Source organism: Telopea speciosissima, chromosome 11, assembly GCF_018873765.1.
Source record: "Telopea speciosissima isolate NSW1024214 ecotype Mountain lineage chromosome 11, Tspe_v1, whole genome shotgun sequence".
NCBI lineage: Eukaryota > Viridiplantae > Streptophyta > Magnoliopsida > Proteales > Proteaceae > Telopea > Telopea speciosissima.
Window position 1 is genome coordinate 21,076,254 of NC_057926.1, and position 21,591 is coordinate 21,097,844.

The following is a 21,591-nucleotide window of genomic DNA, read 5'->3' on the forward strand; positions in this document are numbered from 1 at the left end:
GGTTGGGGGATTTTATGACAGATCACCTGTAAAAACTAATTTTATTGAACACATTAAATATATCAATCCGTATTAGTTTGTAGTACTCTTTTGTGATGGCCGGTTACTGTCCAAAGTTCTAATCAATCTGTCTCTGTTGAAGAAGTAATGTTATATGGTTGTTGGGCAGATCGAGTTTTAACCATTTGGATATGAAATCCCAAACAGATTCAAAGATTTCAAAAGAAGGGAAGCTAATTAGAGATTCAACAATAGAATCATTAATCAAAGAAGATTTTCCAGCAGACATGATAGAAATGATAAGAAACAGTGATCTGGAGTCATTGACTCTCCAACGCTTGAGGTACAGGGCACCATGGGAGATTCTATTGGGGAACTTCTGGAAAGGAACAGTAACAGTTGCAGGGGATGCTATGCATGTGATGGGCCCATTTATAGGACAAGGTGGTTCAGCAGGCTTAGAGGATGCGGTTGTGCTAGCGAGGTGTTTGGCCAAAGAGATGGGTGGTAATGGTAGCAAGCGAGAACAACAGGTACTGATACAGGCGAAAAGGGTTGGAGAGGCATTTGATCAATATGTAAAAGAACGAAAATTGCGGATCCTAAGACTATCTACGCAGAGTTATCTTACTGGGTTGCTGGTGCAGGCCTCATTGCCAGTGATGAAATTCATGATTCTCATGCTCCTTCTAATCGTCTTTCCCAACTTATTTGGTCACACCCGTTATGACTGTGGTCGACTTTAGGAAAATTCCGACCAAGTACTAGAACATTATTTATGTTGTTGTCATAGAGTTTGTGATCATGAATAACCCTACTACTCCTGCAGCAGTTGTTTAGTTTGCAGTTTGTAACAAATCCATGGGTGGGGTACCACCTACATGGTTGGGAGCTGGCCAGATTTAATTTCTTGGATCATTTGGAAGAGCAGCCATGTTATTTGCACATTTGAATTTGTTCAGTTTCAGTATATGCAACATGTTAGGTATGGTGTCTATCAAATCTAAATAATGGTTTACTTGAATTAATTCGCATTTACTTTTATGGGTGATTGTATGTCCAGAGGTATGGCCTCGAAGTATTTGCGACTAGGGACGAAATTGGATTCTTCATTTTATATGGTTGCCACATTGTGTGTTGTTAGGAATGGAGATTTCAGACACAGATGCAGGTACACTTTAGTTGTGTATTGGACTCGATCATTCGAGAACCCAACATGGTCTACTATCGGATGTCTAGTGCAAATGGGTTCTGGAGATAGTTGTGTGGTCCCCAAACTTGAGATGTCTTTATCGTTGCAAACCGGCACGGTGTACTTTAGTGTCCAAAAGGTTGATGCTTACATAAGACTTGTTGTACATCACTATGTTGGGTCCATTATATCTGTCTGCAGACGAAAGTGACGCTTAATAAGGAATCCACTTCCCGTGTAGGGAGAATATCTCAAAAGAGAATCGTGAACTTGATTGGACAAATATTCTGAACTTGGTGGTTTGTAAAGTGTTTACAAAAGTTTTTATAAAATTATTATTATTTAATAAATATATTTTATAAACGTTTTATCGCATTGCTTTGTTGTTCAATCAGTGATCAATATGCTTTATACTACTTGTTCAATGGATAAGAATAGTGACAGTAATTTAATTCCATGCCTCGAGATCCATTGTGAGATGTTGTAAAGTGGAGGGATCTACATGTAATATTTTCTATCAATTACGGGTTTAGTGGTTATTACCAAAACTAAGGTGCACTTGTGTGCAATTAATGTAATTAGTCGATTGGATATGACTCAGTGTAGGGTACCTTGGTGTACGACCCAATAGGATCGCAGCGTTTCACACTAGTAATCCCAATAAGGAAAGGTATCAGGGTTTGGCTATAAATATAACCTTAAAGTTGATAGAGACAGAGTAATTCAATTATTAGCTTATAGATTTTGAGAGAAAGAATTTCTCCCAAAATTGTGATTCTCTCTCTCTCTCTCTCTCTCTCTCTCTCTCTCTCTCTCTCTCTTTTTCTTCTCTTTAATTCTCCAAGAGTTGGTAATTGTCATAGTTAGAGGAAGAGTTCCGCTGCGTTCTTTTCCAACAAAGCGTTGAATGGAGATTGATTCCTACCTTTGCAGGTTCGATGTTCAAGTGTTGTGAATCTTTGGAGGTGTTGCACTTATGACACTAAAAATGTAACCCTAAACCTATATTGAGATATTGTTTCGAATACCCTATACTGCGTGAGGATCGATTCTTCGTATCGAATCGAAAAAATTTCATTTTGGTACCGTTTCTTCCAACAATTGGTATCAGAGTCATTCTATCTGCAATGTAAGGTTCGATTTAAAAAACCTTTTTTTTTTTTTTTCTGGGTAAAGAAAATACTTTAATTTTGAAATCGTATTCTTCATACTACAATCCTCTGTTAATGATAAATCACAAATCTTTTTCTTTCTATTTTGATTTGGTTATTATAACCATGAACATTATGATGAAAAGGGAGGGGAGGGGATTGGATCATTCATATGAGTGGGAAGGGGGTTGATTAATTCCAGGGCCAAACTTACAATCAGAACGTTCATGGCAGTAAGTGTATGTAATAATTGTTTTTCATGGCCAAACAAGTTCACGCATGGCTGATTACCTCAGAAGATGAGATGGGTGAAATCGTAGGAGAATCCATCGGGGGATCGGTTTCCTTATGGAAATCGGTTTCCCAAAGGAAAGATACTCTCACGTAATAGTATTCTTTTTTGGACTCCGTTACGAATGAGATTGCTCCATTGCAAACAGCTCACCGGCATAAATGGTAGCACCGTCTACATGTCACAAGAATAATTTATAAACAATTAGACTCTAGGGTGTGGGTGTAACACTCTTCTTCTTCTTCTTCTTCTCTCTAATTCTCCAAGAATTGGTGATTGCCATGGTTAGAGGAAGAGTTCCGCTATATTCTTCTCTATCAAAGCATCGAGTGGAGATTGATTCCTACCTTTGCGGGTTCAGTGTTCAAGTACTGTGAATAGTTGGAGGTGTTGTACTTGTGGCACTAAAGAGGTAACCCTAAACCTATATTGAGATATCGTTTCGAATACCGTATACAGTGTGAGGATCGATTTTCCGTATCAGATCAAAGAAGTTTCGTTTCGATACTGTTTCTTCCAACAACAACATTGGCAATAAGGAATGAATTTATTGAAAGAGCTGGCGGATTCAATTATCACCAGTAACCAACCACTATATTGGCATAAATCCCTGGGTGAGTATATGTTCCCCAATTATTGCTGTTGAAACTAAGAACTGTTCAAGATTGTCTGTCCCCACACTCCATGAATGGTGTGAGATCGACGACTCTGGTGGTTAAATGTCATCGGAGAGGATCCGGGCTCTTGATTGAATTGTGTGTGTCGTATTTCTTTCCTCAAATTCAATAAAAAAATTTGTTTTTTTCTTTTCATTTCTTGGCAATCAAACATAGCCTTACATTCCCTTGATGGAGAAAAGATACATAGAAAGGACATGGGATCATTCTCTGAGAAAAAGGGAAAAATGGGTTTTTGATTAATTCATCGAATTTCTTCTTCATAATTAACACTAAAGACGTGAAAATTTTACTTATTCACATGAAGTAATAGTAAGAATGAGTATAAAGATTTTCTTTTTTTAAAGTTCTAACATTGTGGAAGATCAAGTGGTGGAGGAGGAAGCGTGGACAACTCTGTGGGCCCGTTCTCAACAACAAAAGCTGTAGCTAAGCCCCATGGGAGATGTACATCAAGATGGCAATGCATAAACCATACACCTGCAGAATCAAATTAAGAAAAATTTGTCAGAGGTTAGTCATAGTATCCCTCTCATTGTAATGGAATGTTTAGTAATGTCAGGTTTTCTAGTCTGGCTGTCCATATAACCAAACCATGATTGAGGAGCCCGGATCAGGTCCACCTACATGGACCATTCTTGGGATCCGATCTCCACCCACATGGGATCCAGGGGACCACAGAGGGGACAGTGGATCCCAGGGTGTTGGGCAGGGGGTAAGGCGGTAAAAGCGTATGTTCAATCCCAGGCGCTGCACACGACTGCACGCTGCCCGGATTGACAGGATCCAAGTCCCATGTGAGTGGGGATCGAGTCCTAAGGACGGTCCACGTAGGTGGACTTCATCTGCACTCATAATTGGGTGTGTTTTGATAAGCGTGATAAGTTGGATTGGACTGAAATTTTCTGTTTTAGATTCTATGGTTTCTGCTCATGAATCTTTATCCCCTGAGGTTCACTGACAAGTACAGTTATGCGGTTTCTCTCATAGGGAGGGCTGAAATGATCATTCCACCCTTTGACCAAACACACTGCTCTGGTTGGATCCAACCCCTTTTATTAGAGGCACTAGGGAACCGTACCAGGCAGTGGAACCGCAGGTGATAAAAATTATTTTGCTCATATGTCATGGACTTAGGGGTATGGAATTAAAGAGGTAAATGATTGAATTTGGGTTTGAAATTTGATATATGGTCTATCTAAATCATCTCATATGTATCCAATAGTTAATTTACCATTTCATTATTCTATGTAGTGGAATTAAGTGTCCAATCAATGACAGATTCTCGAACACCAAATGATGCACAAATGTAATCCCCTCACTCTCTTGGATTCCATCTGTGAGTGACATCTAGTGTACGAGAATGGTTCTCTTAAGAGAACTTGAACCGTTCTCTCTTCTAACAGTCAAGATGACAAGACCCAAAACCTAATCCAATCCATGAGCTATTTATATAAAATTTCAAGGGCAAAATTGTAATTCTAACTACTACAAAGTTATGGGTATTTTAGTAACTTTACCTGGGTTATTGGCTTGGAATCTGATAACAGCCCAACCTCCAGCAGGAACTGCAATTGTGTTACGCTGTTGTGGGTTAATCAAATTGAAATTTCTTGCATCTTTGATAGAGTTGTAGTTCCCAAACCCTTGAGCCAATACAAAGAAGTTGAAACCATGCAAGTGAATCGGATGGTTTTCCACCCCAAGTAAAGCCGTATTCTGTAACACTATCTGCACCGTCGCATTGAACTTCAATTTTGTGACACGTGTTGCCTTCTCCGCCAACAACAATGTTATATTGGAATTAACAAGGCTTGAATTGGTGTAGTCCAAGGCCATCGGTGGTTTTCTAGGAAAATCTTCGGTGTAGATCCCACTCACCTTATTAAAAAACGCCTCCAAAATCGACAGCTTGGATGGTAATTGGAATGAAGCGCTGTTCATGCTGGCAGATAATCGCATCCCATTGGGGCCCGTACAAGTGGCATTGCTTCCACATGGCGAGAGACCCAATCCCTCTGTTATAAACATATGCTCATCTATATGTTGTGGCATTTGGATCCAATGTGGCCCTTGTTTAAGGCTCGTTTGGTTGCTATAGAACTTGTGGGCCGTTGGGGTGTCATTGAAAGCAGGGAGGATTGGCATTTGGGGCAGTGATGACGTGGCTCCCTCGTATTGGACGATGCCGGTGGTGGTCGTGTTATCGAACGGTGCACCTTGCGCGCTAGCGTATGAGTGAGCTGCCATGTAATACATCCCCGAAGATTGGTTGGCATTGAAGAGGACGTCGGTTGTTTGGCCTGGGGCGATCACGATGACGTCGGTGTAGTATGGTTCAGTGTAGGTAGCATCAATGCCGACGACGGTAAAATTGTGGTTGGCAATCTTGAAGAAAAGCTGGTTATTCAATGCCGCGTTGATTATACGGAGGAGATAAGTCTTCCCAGGCATCACCTTAAGCTTATGGGTGTCTGAATCAAAGTGTGAGCAGATGGAATTCGTTAAATTAAGCTTTTTAACATATCTCATACTAGGTTGGCCCAATCTAATACCCATACACTAGATCGAGCCCCGCTAGACACATTAACAGAAACATTTCATAATCTTCTTACTTACTGTTTTTAGAACATGGGTAGAGATCGCCAGGTTGACCGTTGATTGTGAAAGCATCAGAAATGTTCGGTGCAGCCCCCGTGTTGAGAGCTTCATTCTCTATGTCAACAACGTTTCCATTCCACCATTCCCCTGCAGTGAGAAGTTAACATTTGAGTGAGATTTGAAGGGAAGATCAGAAAACTATCATGTAGAGTGCAATTCATGCCAGGTCATGAGAAATTTATTGGGCCAATGTTTGTTATGTTGTGAACTACATCAAGCTGGGTTTTGGGCTCGGGTCCAATTCAAAATTTCATCGGATTTTCTAACCCAACCCAACAACTCAGCCCAGTCAAAGTTGAACTTCTTGGTTTTTTGAATTGCACATATTACCTAAAATGATTGGGAACTCCTTCTGGGGTTTGATAAACGGGTAGGAACGGCCACGGCGTGGGTGTATAATGAGTACCCCGTAAACGGTTGCTCGGAGCCAAGATGAATGAGCATGCCACCAAAGTGTTCCTTCTTGGCCAGTGATGGTGAATTTGTAAGTGTAGCTCGTTCCAGGAAGCATTGGGCATTGGGTCACATATCCAGGCCCATCAGCCCATCCACTGAGTAGTTGGAACACACCATGCCTGAAGATCCATCGTCACAATAAGAACAATTAAAATTAACTATGGACATGTAATGGCTTGGTTAAAATATCATTTGGAAGATTAGGATATTTTGGTTCAATAATAACTTGCTAATAAAAACAATTGAACCATGGACCGCGAAAATTCTAGGTCCAGTTTTTGTTTTAAGGGGAAATTTTCATCCATGGTGAAGGGTTCACTCACGTATCTAAGTTTATGGTTACTCTTCTCCTATATTGTGGAGGTCTAAAATGTTCTTCACTGTTCCCCGGCCCCCATCCAAATGCATTGATGATTTCCTCCTTCACCACGGCTTGAGATAAAGTCAGACCTTTTTTCTTAATATGTTGACGGCAACACTTGAGCTACCTTCGTTGGTGTAAGATAGATACATTTTTTATGGGATAAAAAAAACGCTGCTTGATCATGTGTCCTACGCCCAGACACAGATATAAAGAGTGGCAAAATGACAACCTTGCGACCCATGTTGGATGCTTGGTGTGCACTCCCATTGGCCCTCACATTAGCACAAGGCCATGCGACCAAGTAGCGTTCTCTCTCTTATTTGATATATATAGTTTATGCCTAACGCTATGTCAAAATGTGACATAAAGATCATGATATTGAGTGGTAGGTGAACCTTGGTAGATTTTATTGATAGAAAATAAATTTTACATAAAGGAGAAAAGTTCTTCCCACGTAATAGGGGTTTAATGACCGCCCTGTCCCCCATGAAAGGTGGAAATCACGCCCCCATGATGCCAATGTTCGTGCTCTAATTGGCCCAATGAAAGAGATCGAACGCAGACCCATAAGTAAATTATTAAACTAATATTATTAGGAATTAATGAAGTATTATTAGCTTATAATTAGAAATACGTTAGAGAATCAAATTTACCAGTGAATGGTGAGATTGTAGGGTGACTTGTTAACGACATGAACGACGAGTGTGTCACCTTCAGTAACCCGAATAGTTGGGCCAGGCAAGCTCCCGTTCACTGCAACTATTGTTTGCTCCTGGCACAGTCGCCGGACTGTCAAGTTTCCCACCTGAAATGACAAAATCAATTAGCTAGTACTTCAAAGGATAAACTAAAACTTCTCTTTGACAGAGAGAGAGAGAGAGAGAGAGAGAGGGCTGTTCATGTTTACATGGAATGTGTGTTCAACTAAGGCTGCAGAACCCACAGAAGCGAGCAGAGCAAAAGCACAAGCCACCAAGAAAAATGGACGTAACATTTTGTATTCTCTAGAGCCTCTCTAGCTACACAAACAATATTAAGTCTTAAAGTTTACACAAGTATACAGCACACCACCCCATACTATATATATATATATACCAAAAAGCAAAGTCTTAGTCCTCTACCATGTTTGGATGATAAATTGGTTAATCTCAACACGTATAGACAAGTCTTTGAAACAATCTTCAGAAGAGTTGGCAGAAGCATTTCTTACATCAAACAGCTGGAGTTGGCTACCCAGAAGTATTGATAATTCAGTTGCTCAACCAAACCTGGCCCCTTCACAGTTGTAATACTTCTTTTGACTCTTGACCCATGCATATGCCATTTCTCCTGAAAGGTCTATTTTCATTAATATTGAAATGCTTAGTGAGGGTGTTTTAGTAATTTAAGAAACCTATGTAATGAGCCTTTCTTGGGCACTATTACTCTATTAGAGGTCTGAAGTCAAAATGGAGCCTAATAATTGATGAAATCAGTTGCTTTTACTTTAAACAAACTTGTGCTTCACATTAGGAATTCTTTGCCCCCGACATAAATACACATTAATTCACAAAGGGGTTATTTTGATCAATTAATACACCACATAGTCAGAGAATTTAGGAATATGGAAAGCTATTGAGGGGTACGACGTCTTGTATTCCATCACTTGCATTATTGAGCTGATTCCAAACGGCTCTTAAGAGATTGTAGGACTCGAAACCCGAGCCAAATTCATCTACTATATGGGTATTTTGATAAATTACTTATAAAAAAGCAAGGATCGTTCTCCCAGTTTTGGTTGAAACCCACCGAAACCAGGTCAAAACCTGGTACTTTCTCCCATACATGGGGAAACCTTGGTTGGACGGGTTTCTGTCGAAACCAAGTAGAGATATGCCTTTCTCGGTCGAGATGAGGTATTATATAGGCTTGGTTCAAGATGGTTCAACCATGTTTCGAGTCGACTAAAACATGGTCAAAACTGTCAAAACTGATCGAAACCACCGATACATGGTCGAAACCCTGCACTTTTAAAAATCTACCTCCAACTCGTCGCGAAAACCTGCGAAACCGAAATATCCCGGTGATTTCAACAGGTTTCAACCGAGTTCATGATCCATGGTTGGCAACCTAAATCTTCGTTTTTGGCTTAGGTGATTGTTTATTTGCGGTTATCATTATTTTCTACATCGTTTTAGGTTCACGTTTTTTTCTAAAAAAATTCTTTATAATTCTTATATTCCTTTGCAAAGGGTTCGTCAATGATACTGATCGGCAATCTCATGTGCCCTTTTGTTGGGTCCTATAAAAAAGTCAGAACTTTGAAATTAAATGTAAAATAATGGATCCCTAACAAGGATTTCTACCTGCCCCTTCAAAACTTTGAAATTTGGAGTTTGGCGTGAATAAAATATTGGGGTTTTTTTTTGGAATTTTATAAAAAAGATTCTCTAGAGTTGGTGGGTGTTGAATTGAGAAATCAAAATGGATTTGTGGAACATTTCTATTTCATTGGATGTGGACAGTTGAGCGAGATCCAAGCTTTATCTGATCTTGTTTTGTAATACATTATATGTTTGAACTAAGTTCGTTATCTGTCTTTAGGTACTTGGACAGAAGTGATGACGACAACTGCTGAGAATTGTTGTGTTGGTCGTTGTGAGTTATTTTTTTTTTTTCATGGAAATTGGTCGTTATGAAGTTGGTGATCTCGAACGCCCTTATTTTTCAGCTTCCAATTTAGAGGTAACGTTTGGGAATTGTATTGGTCGTTATGAGTTTGGTGATCGTCTAGGCCGGCTTTTCCTTCCGTCTTTCATATTGAAACACTGACCCTTCATGGATGGTTGCGGGTACCAAACCTCAGCTTTGATAAGCTGTGGGCTAGAAGGAAACCCGTCAGAACCCTTCCAAATCGTGTGTGATAGTCAACTAGTTGAGAATTGAGATATTGTTTCTGTCTTGGCTCATTTATTTTATAAGTGATGTTAAGACAGGAATATTTTTGGTTGTAATGCCTTGATGAATCTTGTATTACATGTGGTTTAAATAGTATACAAGAGAGCCCCAATCAGTTGGGTGTTACAAAAGATCTACAGCTGTTATCACATGTGATAATAGAATATTACACCTGATGAACCCAAAATAGAGCTGACCAATCAGAGGCTGCCATGTGGCGGGACCAGAGAAGAGCCACACCAAGGACAGAAGAAGACCAGGCATGGACCACCCTCAGGTCAACACCCCTTGGGGGGAACACCCCTTGGGGGGAACTCCCTTTGGACGAACTCCCCTTGGGGCGAACACCCCTTGGGCGTTGGCCCCTAGGGCGAACACCCCCCTTGGGGTGGACCCTTGTGCACGTGGACAGACGTGCTGAAGCACTGCAGACGAAGATCAAAGTACTACTGCCACCATTTGCAGGACGTACACCATCTCCGGGACACTAAGCCACCGCCTACCAGTCACGTAGTCTAAATGGACTTGTGCACCAGGAACCTCATCTACTACGTAGATAGGTCTATCCATCAAGGACACCAAGTCCATCATGACACTACGTCTTTCATGAAGACGACCCATCAAGAGAGAACCCTGCTATTCAGGGACTCTATCAACTATCAAGGACACCTCACATTAACTAGGACTCTCCACATCGCCACCCCTGCTATAAAAGGGAAGGTCCTCTATCCCATCGACCATCTTGAATTCTATTCACTCATCTGTTTGCTCAGAGAGATCTAACTTAGGCATCGGAGAGTCCTAGGCCGGAACCACATTGGTTCTCCTTTGTCACCTCTTAGTCCTTTTGCAGGTAACAACACTCGAAGGGACCCAGACGATTTCTCGACGCAACAACACCTTTGCCTTCCTAAAATACATTCAATCATATCTTCAATTATCCTCAATTGATACTTAATCAAATCTTCAATTAGCCTCAATCAAATCTTCAATTTGTCCCAATCAAATCCATAGGGTTTCGATATTGGAGTTGAACTCCATATACGTCCATACACCCCCTCAAGTTGGAGGGGAGAGCCAACGATCCTTCAACTTGTCCCACATGAACTAAAACTTAGCTGTGGGGAGCGCCTTCGTTAAAATATCTGCTATTTGATCAGCAGTGGAGATGAACTGGACCAAAAGCTGGCGTTTGGCAACGAGATCACGGACAAAGTGGAAATCAATCTCCACATGTTTTGTTCGGGCATAGAATACAAGGTTTGCAGACAAGTAAGTGGCACCAATATTGTCGCACCATAAAATTGGAGGACCACTGATGGAATGTCCAAGTTCACGAAATAGGGATTCTAACCACAACAGTTCAGCAAAGGCATCGGCTATTGCCTTGTACTCTTATTTCGTGGAGGAACATGCCACAGTTCGCTGCTTTCTAGAATTCCAAGATACAAGGTTTGGGCCAAGGTATACTGCGTATCCCCCTATAAATTTGCGATCCTCTGAGCTTCCTGGCCAATCTGCATCAGAGAAAGCCTAGAGGGTGTTGTTAGATGACCGTTCTATAAGCAGCCCAGGAGTCCTTGTTGCTTTAGGGTAGCATAGGATGCGCTTTACCATTACCCAATGGTTTTCTGTGGGGGAATGCATGTACTGGCAAACCTTATTGACTGAGAATGCCACATAGTTACATACTATAGGGCCCCAACAATGGAACAGTATTGGGTCACATCTTTGAAGGACACACCCCCTGCCTCAGATGTTGTCACAGTGGTAGACATTGGGGTAAGGAGGGGCTTGCAGTCAGCCATTCCAGATCGTGTGAGTAGATCATCAATGTATCTAGTTTGACACAATAATAGTCCTTTGGGATGATGATGGGCTTCAATTCCAAGAAAGAAGTGGAGGGGACCCAAGTCTTTAATGCTGAACTCTACACTCAATTGGTGAATCATGGCAGTAACTTGGTCCACCTGGTTGCCGGTGACTAAGATATCATCGACATAGACCAAAACATAAATTTGTGTTGTGGCACTACTGTAAATAAACAAGGATGGATCTGTCTTGGAAGCATTAAACCCCACTTTCTCAAGGAACTGTGACAAACGCTGGAACCAAGCTCGAGGAGCTTGGTTGAGGCCATAGAGAGACCGATGTAGGCGACATACATGGGTAGGGTAATTGGAGTCTATGAAGCCCGGAGGCTGACTCATATAGACCTCTTCATTGAGAATCCCATGTAGAAATGTGTTGCGAACATCCAATTGGCGAATACCCCAACCCTATGAGACAGCTATGGCAAGAATGGTGCGAATTGTAGTAGGTTTCACAACAGGGCTAAAGGTCTCGGTGTAGTCAATTCCTGGTTGCTGGTGATAACCTTTTGCAACTAATCTAGCCTTGAACCGTTCAAGACTACCATCTGCCTAACATTTAATCTGATATACCCATTTAGATTCGACTATGTTCATTCCAGGCCTTTGGGGGACCAGGGTCCAGGTTCCATTTCTGACTAGGGCATTGAACTCTTCTGCCATCGCTGCTCTCCATTTGGGAATAAGTTTTGCTTGACTGTAGCAAGTGGTTCAGTCATGGTGATGGATGTGCTCAGGGCAGTGGGTGCACCACGTATGGAACGCAGCTTCATTGGATGGAGACGTGAGTGAGGTTGGTTGGTGGGTTCCAGGGTGGATGTGTGTTGATATAGGTCTGTGAGAGCCCGGGTATGTTGGGGTGGTGGGGTGGTGCTGCCGCTGCCAAGGGTGAGAGGACTGGTTTGGGTAGGGGAAGATGGGTTATAATCGGTTTGTGGGCTGTATTGGTCCCTAGAGTGAGGTTCGTTATTATTGAGGGAGGGGGAGGGTTGGTGACCGTGAGAAGCGGATTGGTGCTCATTTGGTGTGGTGGGGTGGGGAGTAGTGGGAGGCATGTGTGAGGGGTCGCAAGGGGGGGAGGAGATTGGAAGGTTTGGACCGCTATTGTTGCCATGGCCCAAGGTGAGGGATTGGGGTTGGGTAGCAGATGTACTAATGAGGTACCATTACCGGATTTTCTTGCAAATGGAAATTGGGATTCATCAAATCGCACATGTCTAGTAATATAGATGCGATTGGTGATAAGATCCAAGCATCTGTAACCCATACGTATGGAGCCATAACCCAAAAAGACACAAGGAGTCTATCGATAATCCATTATGTATTTGTTATACGGTCGAAGGTAGGGGAAACATAAACAGCCAAAAACTCTTAGAAAGGAGTAATCTGGTTGTTTATGGTGAACCAATTGAAACGGAGTGAGGTCGTGAGATGCACTGGAGGGCATTCTGTTGATGAGGTAGACAGCGGTTTCAAAGGCATAGTGCCAAAATTGCCTGGGAATGCTACCATGGGCCATTAAAGTTAGGCCGGTTTCAATGATATGACAGTGGCGTCTTTCTATAGCACCATGTTGGTGATGGGTGTGTGGGGCCGATACACGATGGCTGATGCCTAATGTGGCAAAATAAGTAGGGAGTGTCCTGTACTCATCACCCCCCCAATCTGTTTGAACAGCTTTAATTTGACGTGAAAATAGACGTTCAACAAGTACTTTAAATTGAGTGAATATCTGAAAAACGTCTGATTAATTGACAAGGGGGAAAAACCAAATGTACTTAGTGTTGTCGTCCATAAAAATCACATAATAACGAAACCCTTCAGGGGAAGGGGTGGGTGAAGGCCCCCACACATCACTGTAAATTAAATCAAGGGGAAAAGTACTTAGGGAAGGGGAGGGACCAAAGGGAAGATGACTTGCCTTACCCAACTACCGGCAAGTAGAACAGGAAGAGCCTAACTTGGAAGCAAAGATAGGCTAAATTATTGACATGAAGTTGGATAATGCTCATGCTTCTGATGGACTATCCTGAGCTTTACTGTCGTCTGGCAGAAGACGTTAAACTTAGCGCTTTTGGGAGGCAACCCACTATTTTTTTCTTTAGTACTTTTGTTTTGTGTTTGTTTGTTTTTTTTTTTTTAGGTAGTCGCTACGATTCTTGGATGCACTATTCTGCCATGTATTGCTAATTTCTGGTACACTCCTTCCCTTATCCCTATTTTTATTCTTCTGCATGCATTGAGGACACTACATACTTTAAGTGTGGGGGGGGTGTGAGACCGATTGGCAGATTTTTATTTTTTGGCTTCTGGTAAGTTTTACATGTCTCTTTGTTACTTTGATGTGAAACACGAGAGAGAGAAACTTAGGAACCCTAATCTAAAGTAATGAAAACCCTGTTGAGAGGACAGTAGCTAGTATATATCCTAAGGTGGGTTTTGACTCAGACAATAAGAGCCCCATTTTGTCGAAGGGACAGACCACTTGACTGTCTTGTGTTTCTTTGAGCTTTTGGTTAGGAGCTGAGACCAAGTTTAGTTTTGGCGTGACTTATAAAAAAAAAAATTCATGAAAGTTTAGTTTTGTTGCTTCAACTTAGTAACCGGGGCATCTAGGCCACAAGCCCAGAGTCTCGCGTAAAATGGTTGGAGTGACCAGTTAGATTATTATTATTTGTATTCTTGAATCCAGTTCGAGCTTGTAGCCTTTTTGGTTCAAGTGAGTAAGCCCGAGGAGTATTTCACAATCAATCCCCTCAAGCCATCTGGCTTGGGAGTGGTTGGCTTAAAGCTCGTTACATGAGCCTTCTAGAAAGCTTAAAAAGCCAGAACATTGCACGGATCTGAGAATCACACAATTAAAAAATTTAAAAAAAAAAAAAAAGAGGAATAAATAAAAGTAAGAGTTGAATTCCTTAGAGCTAGACAGGGCACTCCGCCTTAAGAAGCGAGGTGACTTGATCGACACTCCTTGGGGTGAAACCTCTGAAAAGGAACTCTAGCATCACTATCCTTGTGGATATATGTAAGAAACAAAGCTACCAAGTAGCTCAGGTGTCTTGTGTAGTGACCCTGCATGGCATTTGAGGAACAGTAGTGGAGTAACAAATGGAGTTCATTGTTAAAAAAAAGAAAAAAAAATGTCATTGCCTTGGTACAATTGTATGGTCAAAAATGCTCTGAAGCCTAAAGTCCTTGGTGCCCTTGACGTCATGAGTGGTCTTACCTTAAGTAAGGTGGTGTTTGACAGATATGGAGAGACTCCCTAATTAGGATGTGTACCTGTTGCTAGAATCAATATTGGGTAATAAGACCTCAAGTGTGGGGGTACCTTTGTCTTCTTGATCTTAAGTAGAGCATCCTAGTTTCGGGTTCTGTGTGTGCTTCTTACCCATTGTTAAAATTTAAATTTGCATTTATGAATTTTGTGTGTATATTCCTTGCAAACACTCACGAGACAAAACTCGTCCACTAGGGGTAACCTAGGGGTTTAAAGGCTTGTTGCACATGCTAAGTGCAACCGTGATTCCGACGAAAGTGAGTAAGGTTTTTTTTATTTTTTTTTATTTTCTTTTTGCTCGAGGACTAACAAAATCTAAGTGTAGGGGTATTTGATGAACACATTTATGTGTGAAATTATCCCATTTAATTCTATATTTTATTTGCTTAGAATGGAGCTACCTTGGGTATTTTCTGTCTTTTTCGGGGTACAGGGGTATTTTTGGTATATGGGAATAATTGGAGAAAAAGTGCATTTTCAGAGACTAAATTGAGAAAACCAGGTTGGAGGATTTCAGTGCTACATAGGCACCAGGCTACCCATGGATCGACTCATAGGTTATCAAGGGCGAGATGGGAAGACGTTTCACTGAAGACCCAAGGGCATAACTATAATTTTAGAAAATTAGGGCATCTTCAGAAGATATCCGACCTTGGGTTCATATCGTCCGAAAATTAATTGGAGCAACTTTAATTCTTTGACTAGACTCATCCAGGGCCAGGAAAGAGAGATATTCTCAAAAAGAGAATTTTAATCAAATTCATAATCTACATTAAACTCTCTCTCTCCTCTCTAATATATCTCTCTCAGTTACTACGGTTTAATCTATCTCTCCAACTTCAATTTTCTCTCCTTCTCCCTCTCAATTCCTTAATGGGTCCTACCATTCCTAATTATATTTCACTTCTCTCTCCCTTCTCTTATATCTATTGGGGATATCCATCATTCTTTCTATCTCTTGTGCTCTCCTATCTTTTTCTTTCTTTTTCTTTTAAATCTCTGATAGATATATAAACCTACGGACAGATTGCCATTGGGGGAATTCCCATTCAATTCCCATAGCCATTAGCCGTGCCCTCTTCTCTTCTTCTTCTTATTTCATCTTTCTTCTTTTGTTTCTTTGTTTTTTGTTTTATTTTTGGATCTTGGGTTTGGCAAGAAGGAGAGGAGGAAGATCACCGTTCCAGCTTCATGGATCATCACTACCATTGCTGTCCTTTGTCGCCTTCCACCATGATTGGCTAAGTGCTTTCTATCTTTAGGTATAGATGAACTAATGGTATTTGTTATTTAAAAATTCTGGTTTGTATGCTTGATTGCTTGATGTTGAGACTCCATCCCTATTTTGATGATTTTAATTGAAGTATTTAGTAGAAAAATTTTGTTTCTGTGATTCATTATTTTTCATTCATGCAATGGTATTTTGTTCTTATGTAGTTGTACCGATGATGGATTATAGCTTAACGAACTAAGCGTGCCAAGCCCTATAAGCGAAGGACGATAGTACTCATCAAGATAGTCCATACCTAGGAGGAACCCTACACTCTGTGGTATTATTAGGCCTGTGGTTATAATAAACCGAAGCATGCAACTGAATTGAATAGCTACCCATTGGGGATTCGAACCCTAAAGATAGTCTTCTCCTGTATTTGCACAGCGTTGTTAGTTTAGAGTTGTTTCTTTTGTTTTTAGTTTAAAGTCAGATTTATTGCAATTTAATTTTCATTACTTTCATCTTAGTAATTTAGCCTTCCAGTTCCCCGTAGATTGACCCCTTACTTGTTACTTGCTAGATTAGTTTAGGGTTTTATTTTTGACCGGTTAACGACATGATCAGAGGTCATTCTTCAGGGTAAAGAGGCTCATGGAGATCCATGACCTCTTCTACAAGTGGAGTAGGCATCTCAATGTAAGGCTTCAATCTTTGGCCATTGACCTTGAAAGTAGCACCGGTACTAGGATTGGCAACCTCAATAGCCCCATGAGAATAAACTGTTTGAACAATATAGGGGTCATGCCATCTAGAACGCAGCTTACTTGGAAAGATGTGCAAACGAGAATTATACAACAAAACTTTTTGGCCTACTTCAAAAGATTTTTCTCAAAATGTGCCTATCATGGAAAGACTTGGTTTTTGCCTTGTAAATCCGGGCATTCTCATATGTCTCATTCCTAAGCTCTTCTAACTCAGATAGTTGGAGTTTCCTGTAGGCACCTGCAGTGGGTAGGTCAAAGTTAAGCTTCTTGATAGCCCAAAAGGCCTTGTGCTCAAGCTCAACAGATAAGTGATATGCCTTTTCATGCACCAGACGGTACGAAGATTGACCAAGATCGGTTTTAAAGGCTGTCTTATGGGCCCACAAAGCATCTACCAACCGGTTAAACCAATCCTTGTGGTTTGGGTTGACGGTTTTCTCAAGAATTTACTTTATCTGCCTATTTGAAACCTCAACCTGGCCACTAGTCTGGGGATGGTAGGGTGTGGTCAACTTGTGAATGACACCATATTTCCTCATGAGGGCCTCAAAAGGCCGGTCATAAAAATGCTTGCCCCGATCACTAATGATAGCACGGGGAGTACCAAAACGGGAGAAGATGTTCTCCTTCAAAAATTTCACAACCACCTTATGGTCATGGGTCTTATAAGCAATAGCCTCAATCCACTTGGACACATAGTCCGCAGCAAGTACTATGTATAGGTTACCAAAAGAGTTAGGGAAAGGCCCCATGAAATCAATACCCCATACATCAAATACCTCAACCACCAGAACTGGGTTGAGGGCATCATATTCCTCCTATAAAGACGTCCTAAAGATTAGCATGAAGAACACGCCTTGTAATAAGTAAAAGTGTCTTTAAACAGACTAGGCCAATAAAATCCACACTGTAAAACCTTGGTCACAGTCTTATTAGGCCCAAAGTGGCCTCCACAAGCCTGATCATGGCAGAAAGATAAGACAGATTATTGCTCATGATCAGGAACACATCTCCGGATTACTTGATCCGAACAAGTCTTAACAAGATAAGAACTGTCCCAAAAGAAATATTTAACCTGTGAAAAGACACGATTCTTATTTTGGGTGGACCAATGTGCAGATGTCACACCCGTAACCAGATAATTGACAATATCAACAAACCATGGTTCACTAGACACTGTCATCAGATATTCATCAAGAAAGTTCTCGTTGATTAGAGAATCAACAGTCAAAGAATTAGGTAGCCGGGATAGATGGTCAGCAATCAAATTTTCACACCCTTTCTTATCCCTAATTTCAAGATCAAATTCTTGCAACAAAAGGACCCACCTAATGAGGCGAGCCTTGGCATCTTTCTTCTGCACAAGATATTTGATAGCTGCATGGTCAGTATAAACAATCACATGTGATCCAACCAAGTAGGGCCTAAACTTCTCTAAAGCAAACACAACAGCTAAAAATTCTTTCTCAGTGGTGGTATAATTAAGTTGTGCATCATTATGAGTCCTACTTGCATAATAAATCACATAGGGCAATTTGTTGATTCTTTGCTCAAGAACAGCCCCTATAGCAAAATCAGAGGCATCACACATAAGCTCAAATGGCACTGTCCATTTTGGAACTTGCATAATGGGGGTTGAGGTCAATGCTCTTTTCAATTGCTCAAAACTATCATAACACTCAGAAGAAAATTTAAATGGGCAGTCCTTTGCTAAAAGAGAGGTGAGAGGTCTAGCTATCTGGCTAAAATCCTTGATGAATCTTCTATAAAAACCTACATTTCCAAGAAAAGATCTAATGTCCTTCACACTCTTGGGTGGTGGTAAATTGACAATAAGGTCCACCTTAGAACCATCAATCTTGATCCCCTCTTTGGGCACAATGTGACCAAGAACGATGCCTTGCTTCACCATAAAGTGGCACTTCTCCCAATTCAGGACCAAGTTCTTTTCTATGCATCTTGTAAGAACCAAAGAAAGATGATGCAAATAATTAGAAAAGGTAGAGCCGTGAATAGAAAAATCATCCATAAACACCTCTAGGAAGTGCTCTACCATGTTAGAAAAGATACTCATCATGCACCTTTGAAATGTAGCAGGGGCATTGCAAAACCCAAAAGGCATACGCCGGTAAGCAAAAGTTTCATAAGGGCATGTGAAAGTAGTCTTGTGTTGGTCCTCTAAAGCAATAGGGATTTGGTTGTAGTCTGCATAACCATCAAGAAAACAATAATATTCATGGTCAGCTAGTCTCTCTAACATTTGATCAATAAAAGGCAAGGGGAAGTGGTCCTTCCAAGTTGCTGCATTCAATTTCCTACAGTCAATGCACACTCTCCACCCCGTTTGGATACGGGTTGGAATCAACTCATTATTGACATTCTCAACTACAGTGACTCCGCCTTTCTTAGGCATAACCTGCACAGGACTCACCTATTGGCTATCAGAAATAGGATAAATTATTTCATGATCTAAGCACTTTAGGATCTCTTTCTTGATTGCCTCTTTCATGACAGGATTAGCCCTCCTTTGGGGTTCCCTAGAAGGTTTGGAACTCTCCATCAGATGAATATGATATTGAACAATGGAGAGGCTAATACCTTTGATGTCAGACATGGTCCAACCTATGGCTTCTTTATGATTCTTTAGAAACTTAATCAACTCTTCTTCCTGAATATAAGTCAAATCAGAAGCACTAATAATAGGGAGAGTATGATCTGGCCCTAGGAAAGCATACTTGAGGTTGGAGGGCAATGCCTTCAACTCTAATGTGGGGGGCTCAATAACAGAGGGTTTAGGAATGGAGGTGGATAGGGGTCCAAGGGGATCCAATGGTGGTTGGATGCTCCAGACCTCAGATAAGGTGGTATCATCAACCCCTTCCAATTCCTGCATACATTCTTGAAATCCCGAATCAAAATCAATCTCAAAGAAAGTGTCAACATCATCGGAAAATCCCTGAAGCATATGCACCTCTTCATCCATATCAGGCTGCTTGCCCAACCTAAAGACATTGAAGTCAACAAAAATATTGCCAAAAGATAATTTCATGAGACCATTCCTGCAATTGATTAAAGCATTACTAGTAGCTAGGAATGGCCTACCCAATATGATTGGGATTTGGTCCTTGAAGTTGGCAGTAGGTTGGGTATCTAAAATAATAAAATTCACAGGAAAAATAAATTCTCCAACCTTCAACAGGACATCCTCAATCATTTTCTTAAAAACTTTAACCGACCGATCTGCAAGTTGAAGAGTAATTTTGGTCGGTTTCATCACTCCCAATCCCAATTGTTGGTAGACATGAAAGGGTAAGAGGTTCACACTTGCACTGAGGTCCAATAAAGCATGATCAATAGTGATACTACCTATAGTGCAAGAGATGGTGGGGATTCGAAGATCCTTATGCTTGGCTGCTACTGGCTGTGAGATGAGAGAATTAATGTTAGCAGCCAAAAATGCCTTTTTGGGCACATTGGTGGTCCGCTTTTGGGTGCATAAGTCTTTGAGGACTTTAGCATAGGCGGGGATCTGGGCAATGGCATCCAACAAAGGGATATTCACCTGAACCTATTTAAAAACATCCAAAATTTTCTCCGCGGAAGGAGACTCCTTGCTAACCAACCTATTTGGGAAAGGGGCAGGTGGGGTATAAACTCTCTCAGGGGTGGTCCTTTTCTCTTTCTCAACAGAATCATCTTTGATTTTCTCAACCAAATCATCTAGAATCTCTTCAGGTTCATCAGACAAACCAGGAACCGTAGGCACTTCAATGGCCTCATCAAAAGGGAGAGAATCAATAGGAGTATAAGATGGTAAAGACTGTGGTGTACTAGTCTATTGATACTCACGGCCACTCCTTAAAGTATATACAGCGTTAACTTGGTTGGAGGGCCCTTGAAGTTGTTGGCCATGCACCGGGTTGAGTGAGGGAGCTTGGGTACCTTATTGAATATGAACCTGATGCCTAGGATTGTGCTCAGGTTGGCTAGGTAACTTTCTTGTTCCCCTCTCATGCAAAATTGTGACAAGCTGGGTGAGTTGCTTCTCCATAATGGCCATTCTTTTCTCAATCTCACCTATTCTTGGTGCTTCTTCTATATTGGTAAACCCTGGGGGTTGATGATAAGGTGCAAGGAGAGGAGGCCTAGCAGAATTCACAGAAAGTCCTGGATGAGGATGAGGGGGAAAGGGGTTAGGAGACATCCCTTGGTTTTGTGATGCAAAGTTGGGCCTTTGGACACCAAGCTGGCCTTGATGGTTAAAGATGGATGGGCTTGCTTGGTTCTCTTAATTCCAGGAGAAATTGGGATGATTTCTCCATCCTAGATTGTAAGTATTGCTATATGGGTTATGTTGGTAAAGAGCACTTACATTCTCAGTGTCGGAATTGCCCACCAAGATGTTGGGGCATTCCTCTAAAATATGTTCAGGTGTTTGGCACCAACTGCATATTGACACCTGGTTGACCTGGTTAACCGGTATAGACTCATTAAGATTTATAGACTCCAACCTTTTTATGAGACTGTCAAGTTTGGCCTCTTTTGCTATTGTACCCTCAATAAGATACCCCTAGTGGTTCTTTCAACCTCATAGAAAGATTCCCACTCCCTAGTCTTATCAGCCAAGTTAGTTAAGAATGTCCATGCATCATTCTCCTTAGAAAAAAAAGTAAAGCCTGTTGGACACATGGACTCTTCAAGTTGCTTGGTCTGATAATCAATAGCCTCATAAA

General features: G+C 41.2%; 2 protein-coding genes across 3 annotated transcripts in view; one reads left to right on the plus strand and one right to left on the minus strand.

The window, feature by feature from the left end:
- LOC122646880 (monooxygenase 1-like) overlaps positions 1-779 on the plus strand; it is a 33,201-nt gene extending 32,422 nt beyond the window's left edge. For both annotated transcript variants that reach the window (XM_043840512.1, XM_043840513.1), the window contains exon 7: positions 208-779. In XM_043840512.1, coding sequence (XP_043696447.1) covers positions 208-746 — 539 coding nt within the window. In that variant the 3' untranslated portion in view covers positions 747-779. The remainder of the gene's footprint in view (positions 1-207) is intronic.
- A 2,825-nt stretch (positions 780-3,604) lies between these two features.
- LOC122645666 (laccase-7-like) lies at positions 3,605-7,787 on the minus strand. The gene is made up of 6 exons (XM_043838983.1): positions 7,701-7,787; positions 7,447-7,598; positions 6,304-6,548; positions 5,932-6,060; positions 4,833-5,786; positions 3,605-3,792 (listed from the first exon to the last, which is right to left on the minus strand). The coding sequence occupies exons 1-6, from the start codon at positions 7,785-7,787 to the stop codon at positions 3,662-3,664; spliced, it is 1,698 nt and encodes a 565-aa protein (XP_043694918.1). The 3' UTR covers positions 3,605-3,661.
- Between the last annotated feature and the right edge of the window lie 13,804 nt (positions 7,788-21,591).